The following is a 19147-nucleotide window of genomic DNA, read 5'->3' as shown; positions in this document are numbered from 1 at the left end:
TACATTCATGGAGTGAAAAGAAGTGATCTGAGATGAAATATGAATGAAAACAAAGTCACAAACAAGAGAGAGAACAGGAATGAAATATTTGGTGCACAACATGAGGATAAGTGGAGGAGCAGTATGAAGCTGTGCAGAAACATGTGTGTTTTTATTTAGTTTTTTACTTTATTTGTATCACATTATGTACACTGAAACAGCGACAGCTGTGCTTGTTAACAGCAGGAACAGGCAGAAGGAACAGTTCCTTCTTCTGCTTTTATGGCACATTAGACCATCAGAAAAACTCTGCATGTCAAAATTGTTTCATTCAAATTAAATACTCAGTGCTTGTACACAGTTTCGTTAGTGTTCATGTAAAGAGAGAAATGGGAATCTGTGATCAGAGTGATTTTAATCAGGGTATGTAACTGTAGCTAATGTTTTCCATCACTTCAGTTTCTAGCATACTGTTAACGTGATAACTCTAAGCATGAAAGCACAACCAGGGATGATGGCGGTGTGACTAGTTTGCAGTATTTTCATAAACCACAGAACAGAAAGATTTAAAGGTTTTCCTCTGGCTCGAGACGTTGTAGTTTAACTCTGTGGGAAAAGGGATGTCTTTATCAAACTCAAAGCCACAAATGTCACCCTCATGGTCGAGCTGGAGGAAAGTCATCAGGGTTTGTCCTCTTGGGAACATGAAGGAGTTCCACCAACATTGTCATCCTTTAAGCTTTGTTAAATTTATTGTGTGAGACATTAGGTGTAGCCCTAAAATCCATGAAGCCAATGGTGCTAAGTTCTCAATGCTACAGAGATGTCTTGTTGGTCAACAGTCTAGTTCCCTAAAAAAGTTGTCATTGCAGTTTCAGTTTTCATTGGCCTTTAATCTCTGTATGCTCAGTCCTCCAAAGTATCACAATGTCTGCCTTGGTGTTCTGGTACTCAAAGCATGTCATTGTATCTGTTGTTGGAAACACACTGAAAATATGTTGAAACATTATCATTGCACACTTGTAGTCAGTGTTGATCCTTGTAAATGATGAACTCCACAAATGAAAAACATTGCAGAGCAGGTGTGTATCCCTCCATCTCACCTTTTGACCCCTTGCTTGTCTCCAGGTTACTGGCAGCACGGCGGGCTCCCCGGCCAGCTCCTCCACCCCGTCCACCTCGTCACGCCAGTACACACGGCAGCGCATCACCCGCGTCAACCTCAGGGACTTAATTTTCTACATGGAGCAGGAGAAAGAGACCGCCCACTCCCTCCTCCTTTACCGTGCCCTGCTCAAGTAGCCTCTGCTCCACTCAGCGCCCACCTCAGCCTCCTCCTCCTCCTCCTCCTACTTCCCCCTTTGCCACGTGCCTTCAGATCAGGTCTAATGTTTCAGCTGTGTGTCTCCATTCGTATCGTGACGTTTGATGTAGCTTTTCATAAGAACAGAGAGAAAGAGAGAAAAACGTACAAAAACAAAACAGTTGTACTGCGTCTTCTAAGTTTAGATCCACAGTGTGTAGTTAGATTGTTCAGTTCAAAGGCCATATCAAGTTCTTTGTGTTGGAGTTGATGACGGAACAGAGTGGGATTTGTTTCACTAAATTCATGTAGAGCTTGTTCCATGTGTGTCTGGTAACTATTTATTTGACATTAAAGACGGTAGCTTCAATGAATCACCTCAAAAAAGGATTATTTTGGAGAAGATAGTAATGTTCACGTCTCGATACAGCCTATGATATATTCTCCACAACCTATTTGTTGAACCTGGTTCAATGAATGTAGTTTAGCTGAACACAATAAACGAGAGATTTTACTGATGAAGTCGTTTTAAATCATAAAGATTCCAAATAACAGCACCATATTCGATTTCCTTATGTGTAAATAGTTCTTTTTGAATTATTTTACAGCATGTATATTTTTATCACGTAAGCTTTGTAAGAAAAGGAATAACCCATGTGTCAATATTATGATGTTTTGTAAAATCATGTGCTTTGAATGAGTCAGAACTAGACGGTGTATTCTGTTCACCTGTAGAGTATTTGTGATGAGACAGTCCCCATGATCCGTCTGCAAAGATCTTCAAACCACGATCGCACTCTGACGACAGTTTCTGATAGGTCACCCTTGTTGTGTGTGAGTCAGTATTTTTTTACCCAGGAATAATGTGAACATTGTTTTTATGACTAGTTGTTTGTAAGCTGTCTAGGATGGAAGCAACAATACTGTTAGCTCACGGTTCAATACGTACCTCGGTTTTATAGTCACAGTTTTTGGTTCGGTTCGGTTTTGACAGTCCAAGCCATAGTAGTGTTTTTTGTTTTTCCATTCAGAAGTGTTTGAAGTGAATTTTACAGGAGCAGCAAGGAGAGAAAAAAAAGCTATTTTTTTAATTACATAATTCTTTTTTAATTTTACTTTTAATCAGAAAAACATTTCCATTTATACACATTCCTGTTGCATTGTATGATATGGATAAATAAACAAAAAATGTTCTGTGCTCACAGGGAGTGACATGTTGGCCTCTCCAACTTGCACGTATTCACTGCATGTGACAACCAAATGATTTCTTTTATGACTTTCATACAGGAAACGGGTTTGGAGTGCTCGGCGCTTTATTTCCCAATCCAACATAAAGTTAGCCGTTACAGTGAGCAAACTCTCTGTTGCCAGCAAAGTTCAACTATCTATGGTTAGAGTAAGGCTCTGTCTTTCAGCTTATTTGTTTCCAATGCCTGTACATGTTGTTGTTTTCAAGGGGACAGGAATAACCTCAGTGCATACAAATATATGAGAGGGTCCTTTGTATCACTGATCAAGCGTTTTTATAAGGTGACGAAAGCCTGCATCTCTATTCACTGAAAATGGCTGTAAAGCCTTGGCAATGAACGCCTCTTCTGCCGTGTTATTTTTTTTGTGTCTCTCTGAAACAGAGGGGTATTTATGAAGAAGGGCATCAGCGATGAACTGTTGCTTTTGTTACCTGCTCGGCTATCATGCTTCCAGACAGAGACATCGCAGACTGATGCCACCACAGACACACATTCATGTTGGAAGTCTTTTTTTGTTTACACACCACAGATTTGAAAGACGTGGTGCTTCCTCACATTAATGCCTCTCCTATCTGCTCATCATGTTAAAGTAATGAGTAAAATCTGACACTAGTAATGTCAGCTCCCTCAAACTTTAGCCCATTGTGGTTAGATGCTGATTCGTGGGGAGTTTGTTCGTCCCAGCACGTGGACTCAAAGGCTCTCACAAACAGAGGATATTAGCTAGTCATACACAAAACTGAAAATATCACAAGCACGTATTGGACCGTTGATACCGCACCGAACAGTTCAATATTATATTGAGGGAACTGTGGATCCCTACGGTCTACTGTCATGCTCACTTCCTCTCAAACTTACCTGATGAGGGAAAGATTTGACTGGTAGAGGTTTACATGAGGGTCAGTGACCAGAAAGAGGAAAGCTTCAGATCAAAACAGAAATTCCTTCATCTTTACCTCTCACAGTACAATCTGTTCATTGAATATGTTTTTTTTAAATCACATTTCAAATGTTCTCACTATTGCTGGTGTCCTCCTGGAGCACCTTTAACCTAGCTATGACTGAACGATAGAAGTTGTCTTTAATGCTATTCAATGCCCAGCACTTACATGTTTGTGTTCCCAGATTAAAAATTGCAGCCGTAAAGAAGTATTAATTTATTATAAGAAATATTTAATTCCAGCCTAAATTAATTTTAAAAAATCCCATTTTAATTCAGTCTTTTTAAAAGTTATTGAAGAGAGAAATAGGACAAATCGCCTGCTTTTACATGTTGTATTGCATTGTCGCCTTTTATCCTTTTTTTTTACTTCTTGTTGTATTACTTAATGTTGTCTCATGTTTTTTTCTATTTAACAAAATATCTCGGCCTCTATGCAGCTTTTCTTGTCTTATAGAGATTTATTTAAAATTTAAAACAACTGTTGTGCATTTTACATTTTGACAGCACTTTTTTTATTATCTCTATTCCCTGACAACTGAAAGCTGTCACTGTATTATAGCAGATAAACGACTCTTTTCATTAGTCAAGACTGTTTGCCAAATTCTCTAAAGAGACTTATTTTTAACAGTTAATATATTTCCCTTTCTGTTCTCTTGATTGGCTTTTATGCTTGGCACATTTTGGTAAATTTTATCTCCCAAAAGAACATTAAAAAACAAGCACAATAATATCTATTGTGGTGATTCCAAACAATTTATTAGTGTTTTGTATTATTTCTGGTGGTTTCACAGGAGGACATTTCTACTACTACTACTACTACAGCTTTTTAGCCAAAATAATAGAACATTATAACTGATGTAAACAGATGGGGAAATCACATTTCAATGTACGGATGATTTGTAAATATTGTTTACAAAACTATGTGTTTATTAGAACCACGTTATTTTTGGTAAACTCTTGTACATATCCTGAAAATTTCCTGTTTGTGTGAAAAAAACAATACTTATGTATTTGTACCTATTTTGTAAAGGAATAAATGAGCTGTTTACTAAACTGAGCCGACCTTAACTTTGTCCATTTCTGCTTTTGTCTTACTCTCACAGCACACACACCAAAATGTCTGGAGGTACTGTTGTAGTCTTGAAAGAGAAATGTCTTAATAATTAAGCAATAAGCTTCCTACCGTTCATTTCTCTCTCCTTTAAAGAAAAAAAAGCTGTTATATTTTTTGCAAGACAGTTTTACCAAAGTCAACGACTTATTCAGCCGGCTTCATTTCCATTTCTAACATCACACATGCTAAGTAGAAACCGAGTCGAGCGCTGCAGCTCAACTATGAAAAGTCCCCCAGGTTTCTGCTGCTAATTAAGCTGAAGCATTTTTGAAAAGACCAAACTATTTAACTCCGTGCAAAATATTGGGGTTTGGGAGCGTATTGGTTTTCTCAAGATCTTGGCCTACTCCCCAGTCCCTTCAGAGAAGCAGGCTGCTGATCTGGATTCACCCCTGAAGACGACCTCTCCTCTACAAACATGGATAGGGAAAAGGCCCTGGTAGAATGCTGGGAAAATGTATCCAATTTCATCAGTTCAGTCGGAGGACACAGAGATCAAATCAGTGAATACAAAAGCCACATTCATACTTGAATGTTTGTAGATATCATTATCTGGGATTAACGCTTCTTAAGATTCCTAATAGTACGACTATATAAGTGGGCTCTTAAATCACTGAGGTGACTTCTTAAGATCACTGGTGTACTGCTGCAGCAATGAGACACACAGCAGAGATACAGTACATCCTTTTATTATCGCAAATATGCAAGAAAAGTCAAACGGAGACACTGTAAATGAACACATGCCCTTTAATACCACAGTCTAATTGTTTTAAACACTTTAAATAATATACATTTGCACCTTATGATACCCTTTGAAATGTTTTAATCCATATGTACACAATGTAACGCTTTGAATTATTTTCATTCTTTTTGTGAAGAGGACTGAGAGGTCTCTTTAAAAACACAAGGGGTCCCCTAAACCCCAGAGTACTGATAGTTCAATATACAATAACTGTACAACTGGACCCGTCTCAGAGGTGGAGTGAATGCCATGTGAAGTGGCTGAAACACTGACCAGTACTTCATCTGAAACGGCAGCACGTGTGGACACGTCTAGGGAGTTTCAAGTCCTGTCTAGCTCTGTAGTTAACCTGACACTTGTTTGTAGAGCAGGAAGGGGTATGTCAGGTTTGCTTATTGCAGACAGAGGAACCCAAACCTGCAATTTTGGCTCTTTTTCCTGCATTATGTGCAGGTTTGATTGGTCATTTTGTTTTTAATCATGAGTGCATAACCCCTTCACTCTGTAAAGCCGCTAAAAGCCCATTTTGTGATTCCAAATGCCACATCAGTGAGAAAAAAATACTTCTCCCCTTCCTCCCTGAAGAATTTAACTCTTGCAGATGTGTGGCTTGAGTACAACACTGGTTATTTTTTTTACCCCTGTTTCCTCAAAAGCTAACCCAGATGAGTTTCCACACCTCACATGAACTGGATCAAAGATCTGGGGATCAGCAGCCGCAGAGTCTCCTGGCTGTACAGTGTGTTCTCAGTACACTCACATTTGACTCATCAGTTTGTTTGGCTTGTTGCGGTGTGGTCCAGCGAGCCACAGCACAGAAGGGCATTTTTGAAAACCAGGGCATGGGGATGACACAGCAGCAGGGGGTGCAGCCTGAGTTTCTACTGGCACCGCTGAGCTGGGAGCCTTCGGGGAGGCAGAGAGGGGGGACGAGGAGCGCTGTGAAGAGCCCAACATGCCTCGGCACATGAAAGGCCTGGTTGACCATTCCCTTTGAGGCGACTGGATGCAAAGGCGCAGGCCACTGGCAGGTCAGAACAAAGATGGGCTTGATTGTGAGAGAGACCCCCTCGGGTAGGAGAGCGCTGGACTGGGAGCTAAACCGAGCTCATCTTTATCCACTCATTGGCCTTGTTTAATCAGCAGCCATCCGAGGAGAGCAGTTATCAAGACAATATGGTCAAAGAGAACTACCAGCCATTTTTAATGAACTACTAGTTTATAAAAAAACAACCACAGTTCAATTCAAACAACTGTCAGAGCCTGCAGAGATCATGGGCTTTTCTTTTTTATCAGTCGTTTGGAATGGAAGAAACAGCATCTGTAAGTTACACACAAATATAAAGCATGAAAACTTGGCCTTTCTTGTTTTTGTCTTTGATCCAGAAATGTTGAGAATAAGACCAAAAGAATGAGAGCAGGATGGAGTAAATGCCACCCACTCGCCTTTTTGTGAACAATGCTCTGATGCTGGGAGTATAGTTCACACTGGGTTCTGCCATACATACATGTGAAGAAGCATTGAAATCATCTTGGCTTAGAAGTGACAATATAGCAACAAACAGAGACTTTGTCTCTTAAACTTCATCTGAAGGTACTGTGAGCTATTCTCAACAAAACTGTCAAGACTGGAGGCCTGAGGGAACGAATGCTGGTGCCCTTCAAATGTTTATTGTGTCTTATTTAGTTTTTAACTGTAAAAGGAGATTACGCTTTTATGTTTGTACAATCAACAAAAGAAGCAACTCGTCTCCTTTGGTACCCTAAGTATTTGTTCTATTGTAAGTTTCCCCTCTTTCAAATGTTTTGGTTTGTCACCTGAAGTTTAACAGGTGGACTCAGCACAGGTCACTGGGTTCAAACAGGGTAGGTTTAAGTGCAAAGAAACGTGAAGTATTTAGAGTACATCTCACACTTATCACGAGACATACTGGTAAACATCAAACCTCCACATTAGTCCTCAAGTCTTTAACATTCTTACTCAACAAAACTGCAATACACTTTGGGAGCTTGTGCAACTTCAACCTGAATTTTAATTTCATGAACTTTCTTAAGCTTCTGCTAAATATAAACAAAGGTTTGTTCTCGTGAGAAAGAAGCCAATCAGACACCCGAGATATGCTTTGGAGCTGATGAACTGAAATTTAACAGAGCACTTTTTTTAAATGTGTGCTGCACATTTGACAAGAGACAATGTTGAAACATCCAGGTTTTCTTCCATCTCGGTTTGAACAATGGGACTTTTTCCGGCTCTGAATGCATTGCCAGCAAGATCGCTTTAGCCACATAGCCTGCAGACATCTGAGTTTCTGCAGCTACTGCCAAGAAAACGCTCCCTCACAGGCTCTCGAAGCCTAATGAATACAACGTTCATACATCCTTCATATTGGAGAAAGGAAAAAAGAGACATTAAAATAATCCTATTAATAATAATTGTTTACACCATGTCATGATAAGAACAGCAAGGAGCAAGAGAAACATACTTTAGAAACAACAATGAAATTGTTATTAACAATCAGTTTGGCAAATGATGCTGTTTTTTGGCGAGGCCCCTCCTTCTGTAAAAAAAAAAACAGTAGCATGAGGGGAGATGGGCTTGGAGGGTTCAGGAATTGGGGACCTTTTGGGGGACTCACAAAACGGGATTATGTCCTTGTCCTGTCGTCTTCACCAGCCTCTTGTCTGTCCAAAGCAGGCCAGACTCATCCCCACTTAGATGAACAGAACTGGATGATACACTGCTGAAAGAAGTACTTTTGTGTGTTTTAGGGGATTATAGTATAAGGATTTAAGAAATTGGCATTAATGTCTCTCCAAAAGGTCAGGACATCTCTTTCATAATAAAATTAGGAAAAAATAACAACCATTCTTGTTGCTAAAATGGTTCAAGTGAGCTGCTATTGAGTCCATTTGTCAGTGTGTTTCCTTTCGCCAGAGTCTCGTAATCTTTGGGTGTTATTTAACAAAATCAAAAACCTTTGCTGCTGATGTTTTTTCCTTTTTTTTGGTTCTACATTCCCCTTAAGAGTTCTGCAGAGCTGGCCAGGTTAACAAGCCTCTGCTAATACTTAGGTATCTGGGGGTGGTTGTGGTTCTGTAAGGGCAGGGGGGAGGGATAGGTAAGTTTGGGTTGCTGTGAGAAGATGGAAGAATTATCAGGGTTTGGTTGGTAGTCCCTCTCCCAGAATGCTCTAGTCCAGGGGTTCCTGTTTTATCCTGATGGGAGTGTTGATGGAGAGACTCCGCCGGTCCTCACGACACAACACATACTCGCTGAACTGGGATGAGTCCACACCGCCCCCACAAGATGCTGCAACACTGAAACCCTTCTGGAAGAGACGCTCCAGAACCTGAATACAGAGAGGAAGCAGAGAAAACAGCGTAAAGTTAGAAACAGAACGTCCTTGTAATTGAGGTAAATCAAGCCAAAAAGTATATACATATTCCTCTACATGAATAGAAACCAGCATATGAGTGCCAGTAATGCGAGATTCCATCCTTCTGCTCCAACTCCATTCATCTGAAGTTGCTCGTTGGGCTGCATACAATGACCACAGCATAAATATGAAAACCTTTGTCCTCACATCTGTATTGTTTCTCGAGATAATCACTGGCTGCATTACAAGCCCCAAAATTTGACTGTTTTGCCCAGGGTTAGATCACCATCAGAAGATATCTGGAGGGTTCCAATTGCTAAAGCAAGTTTCATAAACAGCTGTATTTAAAATAATAATAATAAAGTTTATAATTGTGTGGGTCTATTGTCTTTCTTGCCAAATTCTGGATAAGAAGGCTGATAACACACTTCATGTCTGTACTGTATATGAAGCTATCACCAGCTGCTAGATAACATAACCTGACAGCTTAGCGGACCCCTGATTGTTAGTTTTACTGAGAGCTTGTACCCGTTTAACAAACAGGATACAATGTCTCTCTAAGTTAATTTGAGAGTTGGTGCTAGTTCCCAACAAGCTTGTTTTTCCTCCCTGTTTTAAACCGTTCAGTTAGCTTGCTGCTGGCATTAGCCATATGTCAATCAGATATGTTAGCACTACAAATTTTGCTTCTGTGTGATTAACACTTCTCTGCTTAAAAATAATGATAACTTGAAGAAAAGTTTAAGGATATGATAGGTATCACTTTTTGATATCTATTCATCCTCACATCAACCTCAGATCTTCATCAGCTCTGACATACACCATGTGTCATTAACCTCCCTCTCCTCCAATCACACGTAGTGATGGAATAAAACCAGAAGGCCCTTCGACATCACACCACCCCTGCAATATTCATGCGGCTTTCTCTGGATTGGCTACTGAACCGAGGGCCATGAGCTCAAAGGGATGAGGATAGCCGAGTGTGAGCGAGGTGTGTTAAGAGGCTGAGTGGAGCTCAGTGTGGTGATTACTGGAGCTCCTAATTTGAGTAATGAGGCTGGGGTGAGAGGAGAAGTGAGGTCCGTGAGCGAAGGAGAGAGAGCGACGTGTGGGGAATGAGGATGGGGAGTTATGGGTGATCTGTGTGAGGACAAAGTGCCGAAGCTGCGGGGAGAAAACTGTAGATGGGGATTCATGTTAGCCCTCCAGTCTGGGCATTGATGCACACTTCAGCCCAAATGCAGATGCACGTGAACTCCAAGATCACTTTTCTCTCTGTAATCCTTGTGGGATGTTGTTGTGTTTTTTTAGGGAGTATATCTAAATCCCAGTGCGAGGAGTGCTGTGTATTTACTTATACCCCCTTCCTTTTTAATGGAGTGTGCAGTGCATGGAAATGAAAGGTCTTGCCGAAGGCTAACCCCCCTCCTGATAAAGAGCCAGAGAAGTTTTGCACCAAATAGATCAGTTTCTTCAGACTCTTTTACACACATGCACTCATGGTGAAGGATGACCTCTCTAATTACAGGAGCAAGAGCCCCATCAGAGGGCTGAAGTGGGGCGTTCAGGCCTCCAGGTAACAGGGCTGCAGCCTCCTCTGACTAAGGATGCATTTCACACAGAAGGGGAGAAATCATTCACACAAACACACAAAAAGTTAAGATAACCCATGTGTAGGACTGCAAACTTAAAAATGCAAATTCCAACATGCATATTCACACACAAACTTGTTGAGCAGACCTGAACCCCCCCCATCAAAACCAGACATCCTGATTAAAACTAAAATGTGGGCCGACGTGCAGCTTGTAAGCAGAAAGGACCACTTGGAGAAGTTGCCCCCCTCCTCCTCTTCCTCCTCCTTTTTTGTCCTCTGGCCATACGCCGACGACAAACTCTGTAATTTGTGAGACAGAAGGGGCGGCAGACAGCTGATGGTGAGGATGGCTAATTAAGAGACCTGCCCAAGCATCAAACACTCCCAAATCCATGACAGACGACGGAGGAGCCTAACGATTATGGAAATGATATTACATAGCCTTCTTTGATCATTGCATCACATTGCATTTTTCCCCATCATCTCTTAACGCATGTGGGACTCTGTCATGTTCGGCAATGAATTTGGTCACAGAGGAGAATGGCCCGATCAATAAAGATAGTCTGAAAACACTTTTATCATTAATGCCTGGCAACAAAAAGACTTAAGGATATTATTACAGATAGCTGTAACTGATTCAAGAGTACTGTAATGACTATAAGACGCTGTAATAAAAACTTCACATCCAGTTTGACACAGTGAATTAGTGCCACGGGGGAATAAACAATACATTGAATAATTAAGATAAACCCAAGCAAAAGGTTTCAATGTCCACAGGACAATGTCCTGAAATCAGTCCCAGCTGACAGCAGAAAGCACTGCACCCTCTTAAAAAGCTAACACATGTCCTGGTGGCTCAGTTCAGCTCTACATACTTGTGACTGCAGGCTTTCAAACTTGTGTTGTACTTATGCAGATTTCTCTGCTTACTTTCCTGCCTCACTTGAGCGAAACCATAGCAAAATATACTAACAGCAGGGTTGCATGAGAGCAATCTGATGGGTCCAAGTTTCATTCCAGGCAAGATGCTTTCCATGAAAGGGAAAAATAGCTAACTAGCATTCTCTTTTTGTTTGGTTAAGCTTGTTTTATTGTAATATCATTTTTTTTCATGTTAGAAATTCACTTCCTAATGCAGTTTTCCTGTGATCAGTTCTGAGGTACGTTATTTTCTTATATTGGGCCTTTTCCATCCAAGCAGAAACTCACTACATAGATGCAGTCTTTCTATCACTTATTATTGTAAAACAAGGACAATCTGAATTCATCAGAACAGAAGATTTGGCACCCATCGGCAAAAGTTTGCTACTTCCACCCTGAACTTCCAGCACTTCTTCTTGTCTTTCCTGTCTGTGTTATCAAAACAGAAAACTAAATTAAAGCATCAATTCATCCTCTTCATCCCAAGCGATTCTTCAACATTTGAATCATAATAAACCATTCTCACTGTAACAGGGTCGACTTGGCTGCACTGGGATCTGCCCCCCCAAACACACACATACCATTCAGCGTATAACCATCTCTCTGTGCTGCCACTCAAGCGAGGGTCACAAAAGGGAAAACTAACTCCTCTAACCTCCCAGCTCTGTATATTTCCAACGCAGGCAGGAATCAAAGTGGATGATTCTCGTGGCTGGAAACCGGAGCACAATGTAATATTGATGGCCACCAGAGTGCAACACACACTCGTAACTCCTCTCAGGAGGCGCTGGAAGACACTGCTCCTCATGGCAGAGAGTTTAAAGTTTTTAAAGATTGACACGTACGACACACACACACACACACTCACACACACTGTAGAATGTGATGGGCGCTGCACTCAGGGGGTCGCCTTTGTTTAACTATGCAAAGTCTTTCATATGTGACAAGAAGTGCTAACTGCAGTCTCTGCATCGTATCCTCCGCCTATCACAAGCATCTGGCACAAAACAGCCAAGAAGAATGACTCTTTCTAATTCTCTGAACCATCTGCCAGCTTTTTTTAGGAATCACTAGCGACAAAAACATTTTGACAGTAAAATATATTCTTCTAGCTTTTGTTGCACATTATCAAGAGGCTGTGTTTGTGAAGCTGACAAGACTGTGCTCAGGATTACACATGAATGCTTTCAATTTTCTAGGTGACCCTGATGATAACGCAGCCTCTGACCCTGGAAATGTAAACTCTCGCCAAGCTACACAGTGAGCCAGGTAAATTGAGTCCGTCAGATCTTCACAGAACTGCAATACTTGAGCATTTAAGAAAAATCTCCCAATACTGGACTCTTTCAGAAACCTCTTTTAACTATGTCTGTTTTTTGTTTTTTTTGCTTTCTGGTACTAAACATATTGTCACCAGTGGTGACAATAAAAGCAACATATTTATATGTTAGTACTGTATTTAAAATTTTGAATTCCTGGTGCTTAGCTTTCATTTAATGCAGCTATATACACCTACTCCATTTCACTTTACAGTGTGCTGAGGCTCCATGGTTAAAATGTTTATCTCACAATCAGAAAGTTGGCGGTTTGATCCCACCTGCTGTCCACATGTCAAAGTGTTCTCGGGCAAAACACTGAATCTTGAATTGCTTGGAGTAGCATAGCCAGCGCTGTATGAGCAAATGAGATTAATTAGCACTGATGGTTCCTTAGCATCCTTTGAATGTGACTTGAAGTGTGCTTTGATTGGTTGGACAGGCTAGAAAAGTAATTTTACCATTCACAGGAAAAATGTTACTGTCATTTGGAATGCATTATTTTCACCACCGTATTTTTAAGATAATCTAGTATTCTTAACACTCAAGTGACATCCTGTATTACATTTACTTGTACTTTAATTATTGAAATTCATGTTGATGAACACATTGACTTAAAGTTCCCATGATTATGGCACCCCTTGTTGACAAAAGTCTACCCCTAATCTCTTAGCTGATCATGTTCTGTAAATTAATAAGTAGCCCTTTCTGACATAACAAACTCTACATCTGCTTTATTTCAGAATGTATCACTCACTGAGAATCACCGCTTCAGAAAATGTATGTAAGGCTGTTTCAAAAGTGTGTTTTAAATCACTTCTTCAAAATCCTACCCCTTAACATCAGTTTCAGAAATTAGAAATGAGTATTTAGAAATAGTATCTTTATGCTGATGGTCTCTTTTACTTTTGTAGGCCACATAAAAGCATCACCTTTAATATCTGTCTTTTGTCATAACCAGCTAAAAACTCTTCACAGAAGCTTTAAGTGAATTTGAATAAGATATTTAAACTTGTATACTTGTATAAACTTGTAAGTGGGATTACCTCTGTTACTTTACATTAAATTAATCATTCTGTAGTTCAGTAGACAGAGGGTCTTTTTTATTTTATTGTAACACCGTTAGTCTTAGTGTTAAATGTGAATAAATATGTCTTTCCTTAGTTGGTTGGATATGGATGTGGGAAGCACACAGGAAAAAACTTCTGTTTCTGTCAATTGTTTAATCTTAAATGTCTGAAACTATTGACATCACTTTTCTGTTGAAAATTATCACTCAGCAGTCCTAACAAATAATATAACTGGCACAGTACATAATGTTATGCAGTTTTCTTTCTAAATTTAAGATCAGAATACAGAGTTATGCATTACATAATGATTCAATTCTATAAGTTGTGTCAACACACCCAAAAAAAGGGGTGAGCTAATAACACTAAAACTACAATATATATCTATCTTACAGTGTACCCCATTTCGTGAGTTTTTCTTCTGATAAACTGTCTTTGAGCTTTAGAGTCAGCTGATCACTTTTTTTCTAATTCATTATCTTTTGCCTCCAGGTTTATAATAAAGCCGATTGACTGTAGCCAGACTCACTCATGTGAAGATCTACTTTCCACAAGCTAACCCTGTCCCCTCCAACAAAAACATTCAACATTTTTAAAACACTTTCTGGCACTAGCTGCTGAAGCTGTCAGCAGCAGCAGCAGCAGCAGCAGCAGCAGCAGCAGCAGCAGCAGCAGCAGCAGCAGCAGCAGCAGCAGCAGTGTCCAGTGTTTCTCCTCTTCAAATGTAGGTTAAAGCTCTGCCTGTTGATCCTGAGCTCGACACTGTGCACTGAGCCACACAAACACACTGAGACCTCTAACCACAGTCGTGTTAATGTCTCAATGTGCCACTGAGGAGCAGAGTGGCGGTGTTTGTGTGGCCACGTCTGCTCTGATGAGCTGTGCTTTCTCCCTCCATCCAGCTCAGGATTGATGGAGTGGCAGTGTGACATGTAAGAGAGTGTTGCGATGTGTTACGTTCCCGGGCCGGGCGGCAGGGGGACAGGGAGGCCCTCTCTACGACTGCCTCAGCTGTCACATTGATGAAGGACAGATTGGCTCTGGTCTGATCTGAGTGCTTCATCACGGTGATGTATGGGGTAACCGGGCTGGCTCCAGCTCTGGGACGCGTGTGTGTGTACACCTCTGTGGCTCTTTGGCTAAATGTTTTCCCTCTTTTAAGTGGCTCTGCTGCTCTCGGTTTCTCTCGGCTGGATCTACATCACAGAGCAGGTGGTTTGCATTATTCCCTAAATTCCTTTCATGACTTCATAGAGAATCACTCGCCAAGGTGGGGCTGTTTATTCTCACTCTCTCACATTGGAAAACACGGAGGGACTAAAGAAGGGTCTACATTACAGCTTGCACCTTAGTATTCTTTCTTTCAAATATATATTAAGTATTGGTATGTATTGTTCTTTTGTTATATTTAGTGCTACAACAGAGGATTATTGTGTTATTGATGCATCTGACACTTATATCTGTGACTTATCACTTATTCATTTAGTCAAAAAGGGTTAAAAAGTTGCGAAGAAGCTTGTTGTAATACCTCAGGACCAACAGGGACATCTTCAAAAGGTCTCTTTTGTTAATCAACAATTTAAATTTCAACCAACAGCATAAAATCCTCTAATTAAAGAAGCTGGAACCAGTGAACATTTGATATTTTTGTTTTCAAAAGTCGCCAAAATGATTCATTATTTATCGCAAAAAATGGATATTCATTATCTTGGTATATTATATTGAATTAATTGATATTTATCACTGTTAAACAAGATGATATAAGCATGTTTTAGATAAAGTTTCTTTTTAATAAAGACCTTGATATAAAGAGAGACCTTAACATCCTGTAAATATCACTGAGTAATAGAGATATTTCACTCCAAAGTCTAACAAATTTCTCTGACCTCAGGGATGTTACTTTATCTTTCAGTGGATAAGAAGCGAATAATAAACTGGAAAATCTAGGTTGCGATGCCTGGTGTACAGTAAAGTATTGAGAAATGTCATGTTATCTCATTGTGACCAACGTATCACAAGGTCCAGCAGATTCCAGCCTGGGGCGAGACAGCAACAGTACCTTGGCTTCAACAAAATCATTTGGAACTAAAAAGAATTCTCCTGGCCTGTGACATCATAAATTGAAAACAGAGAATATTCAAAAGTTGTCGCAAATCCATCTATTTTTTGTCAGACCCTCAAAATCCAGTCATAAATACTCCTTTCCAGACAGAGCTGTGTTTCTCGGCCTGTTCTTCCTCTGTGGGCAGGGTGTGGCTGTGTGTGTGTTCCCCTGGGTTGGGGTCCAGGGCTGAAATCAGATCAGAGACTCATTGTCTGGCGAGTAAGACGAGGATTACTTTCCTAACCTTCTCATACCTTCACGCAACAATGAGAGGGAGGACAGAATGAGTAAGTTGTTTAGAAAAATCTCCCCTTACACAGAAAAACACCTCCATCTGCTCCTCGTGTCCTCATCAACTCAATGAGCCGGGCTTCTCTACTGGGCTTGTGTGTGTGTGTGTGTTATCACTTTGTCAACAGAATTTTGTGTATCCGTGTGTCTAAAAGGGGCCAACATGAGACAAAAAAATTTAAGAGGCCATACTGTGAGACAAAAGAGAGCATCGCTGACAGGAAACCTGGAAGATCCAGCTCCTCTTCCTCTGAGGAGTTTGTCTGGAAAGAGGATTTCAGCTCGCATTCAAAACAGCAGCCCAATAAAAACCCAAACATTAAAAACTAATTTCAGACCACGTTAGTCTGACGCGCTCACACTCCATAACCAGTCTCACTGGTAAACAGAGTGGGAAAATGTTGTGTTAGTTGATGCGGCCAATTAATTATATTGCAAGTCATTTAAAAATCTATAAAAGAAGTATAAACCGGTTTAGGCTGTTTGAGAAATTGTAAGTATGGTATTAAAAAATGCAATACGTGTATTTCAATCGCCTTGAGCAGTGTTATATTGGAGTCTTTTTAAAAAAGGAGCTGTGTCTTAAAAAGGAGTAAAGCGTAAATTATGCATATCATTTTCCCCCCCTCTCCATTCCTCTTCTTCATTTTTTCGCAGGAAAACATGGCCGCAGTCCACACGTGCTCTGTCCCGCTCGCTCGCCTCTCCTCCCTGGAGGTGGTCTCTCACACTGGCAGGGGGGAGGTGGAGGTGTCAGAGCGCACTAGCCTGCCTGGGAGAGGCTCCCTTTGGGTGCTGGAGGGGGGAAGGCTCCTCTATGTGTTGGCCTGTTCGTTGCTTTGGGCACCAGTGTGTGTTATATCGAGCCTGTGGTGTGAGGCTGTTATGCTTCCTCCCTCTCACGGAGCTGTCTGGGTAACACAACTATAAAACTAGTTTTTTTGAAGTTTGAAAGAGTTAGAAGTCTGAACAGATTTTTCTAATCAGCCAGACTACATGTTTGAAAGCACATATTTTAGATTATATTAATACCACTTAATTTTCTGTACGGAAAAGGAAGTCTGAACTACAAAGGACAAGCTCAGATATTACATTATGCTATAACCTGAAGAGCTTTGTCAGAGTGCAAAATGACACTCACACTGTACACCTGTCATTACAGATGCTTACCTCTCTTTCAAAACTAACTACAGCTTCATCAGAGCGGCTTTTACTTCACAACTGATGTCAGGCTATGATCCCTGCAAAATGTGGCATCAAGGGTCACAAATCATGCTAACAGCCTTAGAGCAACATTTTAATGTGGTACTTTAGCTCATAGCCAACATATAAAGGAACCAGTGTGTACTAGCCTTTGTGAACTTGTAATATTCAGATACAGTTTTTCTTCACAAATCTGTGCTTGGTACCTGATCTTGAGTATTCAATGATACCTCTAGTTCCATTGAGATGAAAAGCACAATACTAATATCAACAGATGCATACTATGGGTATTATTGGATTGCTTCCAGCTTGTTGTATGACCTGGCTCAGGACACCTAAAGACATGTAACCTAAGAACAAGCTGACATCCTTCTTTTATTTCAAGGCTCTTTTTGTTTCATCACATTTCCTTATCGTAATCTCTGGTATAAAAGTAATCATCATTAAATTGTGTGATGGTAAACAACTGCTGACATTTAGCTAGCTACGACTAGCTCTCGGCTAGCACAGCTGTTTGCTACCGTAATATAATTTACACAAAACACTTCTTTGTTGCTCTGAAACAGTAGCTGACAGTTACATCAAGATGATAAATTATTACTGAGAGGACTACATTTTTTAGCTAATAAACAATGCTATCATTTCAATGTACTGACAAGCAAACTTGCTTATAAGCTGTTACCACATCCAAGTCCGTACAAGAGACATTTCTGATACTGATATCTGTACCTTAACAAACTCTCACTGTGCACTGAAAATCAAAAACTGACAGAGAACATCTGATCTTAGAAGTTACACAGTTCAAGTTTTCTTCTTAATCAGATATGTGCTATTAGCAGGTCAGCTAAAGCCCAGTTACACTAGCTGAGCTTTACGGTGTCTTTCAAAGTGTGTGTTGTACAGTACAAATATCAGCCAAGTGTTTAAATGTGTATGAAAGTGTTGAAGGGTGGTGGTGAAAAATGGCTTGCATGCTCAGCAAAATGATTTTCTTTATAAACAAAGGTTTTAAAAGAGGCTCTGCTGTTGCAACATGCACAGCTTGTACAAGGCAACATAACAGGTTGACTGACTCATAGCAAAAGTAACTATGAGAAACCTGCACCCTTATGCGAACCCCACACTGTGTGTAACATACAAGGGTTACACTGTGACAACATTGACAGCTGTGATCAAAGAGAATTGAAAGGAAGTTTTGGATTGACATTTCAACTGCGTGCTATTTAAGTCAAAACTTAAAAATGAATACACCAAACAATTAACTAAATGAACATTCATATTACACACTTCCCAAGGAAATATTCAACTCTGCATACTGCTGTTTCAATGCTAACTTAGCTTAGAAACGTTACTGTAGGCAATGTCTTACTGTTAACAGAGCACCAGATAGATTAGTAGCCACCAGAGGTTCACTGGTAGAATATCTAGTCTGAACCTGTGACTGGTTCCGATCTTTATCTTCATCATTATTAACCCTCTGAGCAAAGGTCAGCTCTGTGTAGTAGTAGCACAACCAGCCTCCTCTATCTTCAAACTACAGAGAGGATGCATAACATTCACACCATGGAACAATGAGTAGAGGCACTGTTATTAACTTTTTATGAAAGCTCTAATGCTGATGAGCATGTGTTGGTTTAAATCTGATACCATGAAGCTACCATTAATAATGTAAACAGAACAGCTGGCACTTTAATGTTAGGGTTTCATCAAACTTTTATCATAGAATAATCGATTATATATATGTGGTTGTTCTGTTCTATTGTGCTGTACAATGATTCTGCTATCTAGCTATATATAGTATTGCCATAAACACTTAAAATTAGCTTTATTTTTCCGAAGCAGTCTTTTCAAAATGGGGAAAGTTATTGTTAATTTATCTTTCCTAGGCTATTGTGCATTACTCAAGCTTTGATTTGTGTTCACTGTCAGATGAGAAACCAATT

At 40.2% G+C, this 19147-nt stretch overlaps 2 protein-coding genes across 5 annotated transcripts in view; one reads left to right on the top strand and one right to left on the bottom strand.

The window, feature by feature from the left end:
• The window catches only part of LOC117810596 (transcription initiation factor TFIID subunit 4), a 110568-nt gene extending 106036 nt beyond the window's left edge, over positions 1–4532 (top strand). The window contains 1 exon segment of the mRNA XM_034680509.1: positions 1108–4532. Coding sequence (XP_034536400.1) covers positions 1108–1281 — 174 coding nt within the window. The 3' untranslated portion in view covers positions 1282–4532.
• Positions 4533–5318: 786 nt separating this feature from the next.
• The window catches only part of LOC117810024 (BTB/POZ domain-containing protein kctd15), a 30794-nt gene continuing 16965 nt past the window's right edge, over positions 5319–19147 (bottom strand). For all 4 annotated transcript variants that reach the window (XM_034679562.1, XM_034679566.1, XM_034679563.1 and 1 more), the window contains one exon: positions 5319–8681. In XM_034679562.1, coding sequence (XP_034535453.1) covers positions 8523–8681 — 159 coding nt within the window. In that variant the 3' untranslated portion in view covers positions 5319–8522. The remainder of the gene's footprint in view (positions 8682–19147) is intronic.

Source organism: Notolabrus celidotus, chromosome 3 (genome assembly GCF_009762535.1).
Source record: "Notolabrus celidotus isolate fNotCel1 chromosome 3, fNotCel1.pri, whole genome shotgun sequence".
Classification (NCBI taxonomy): domain Eukaryota; kingdom Metazoa; phylum Chordata; class Actinopteri; order Labriformes; family Labridae; genus Notolabrus; species Notolabrus celidotus.
The sequence above is the reverse complement of the archived record's forward strand: the minus strand, read 5'-3'. Positions and strand labels throughout refer to the sequence as shown.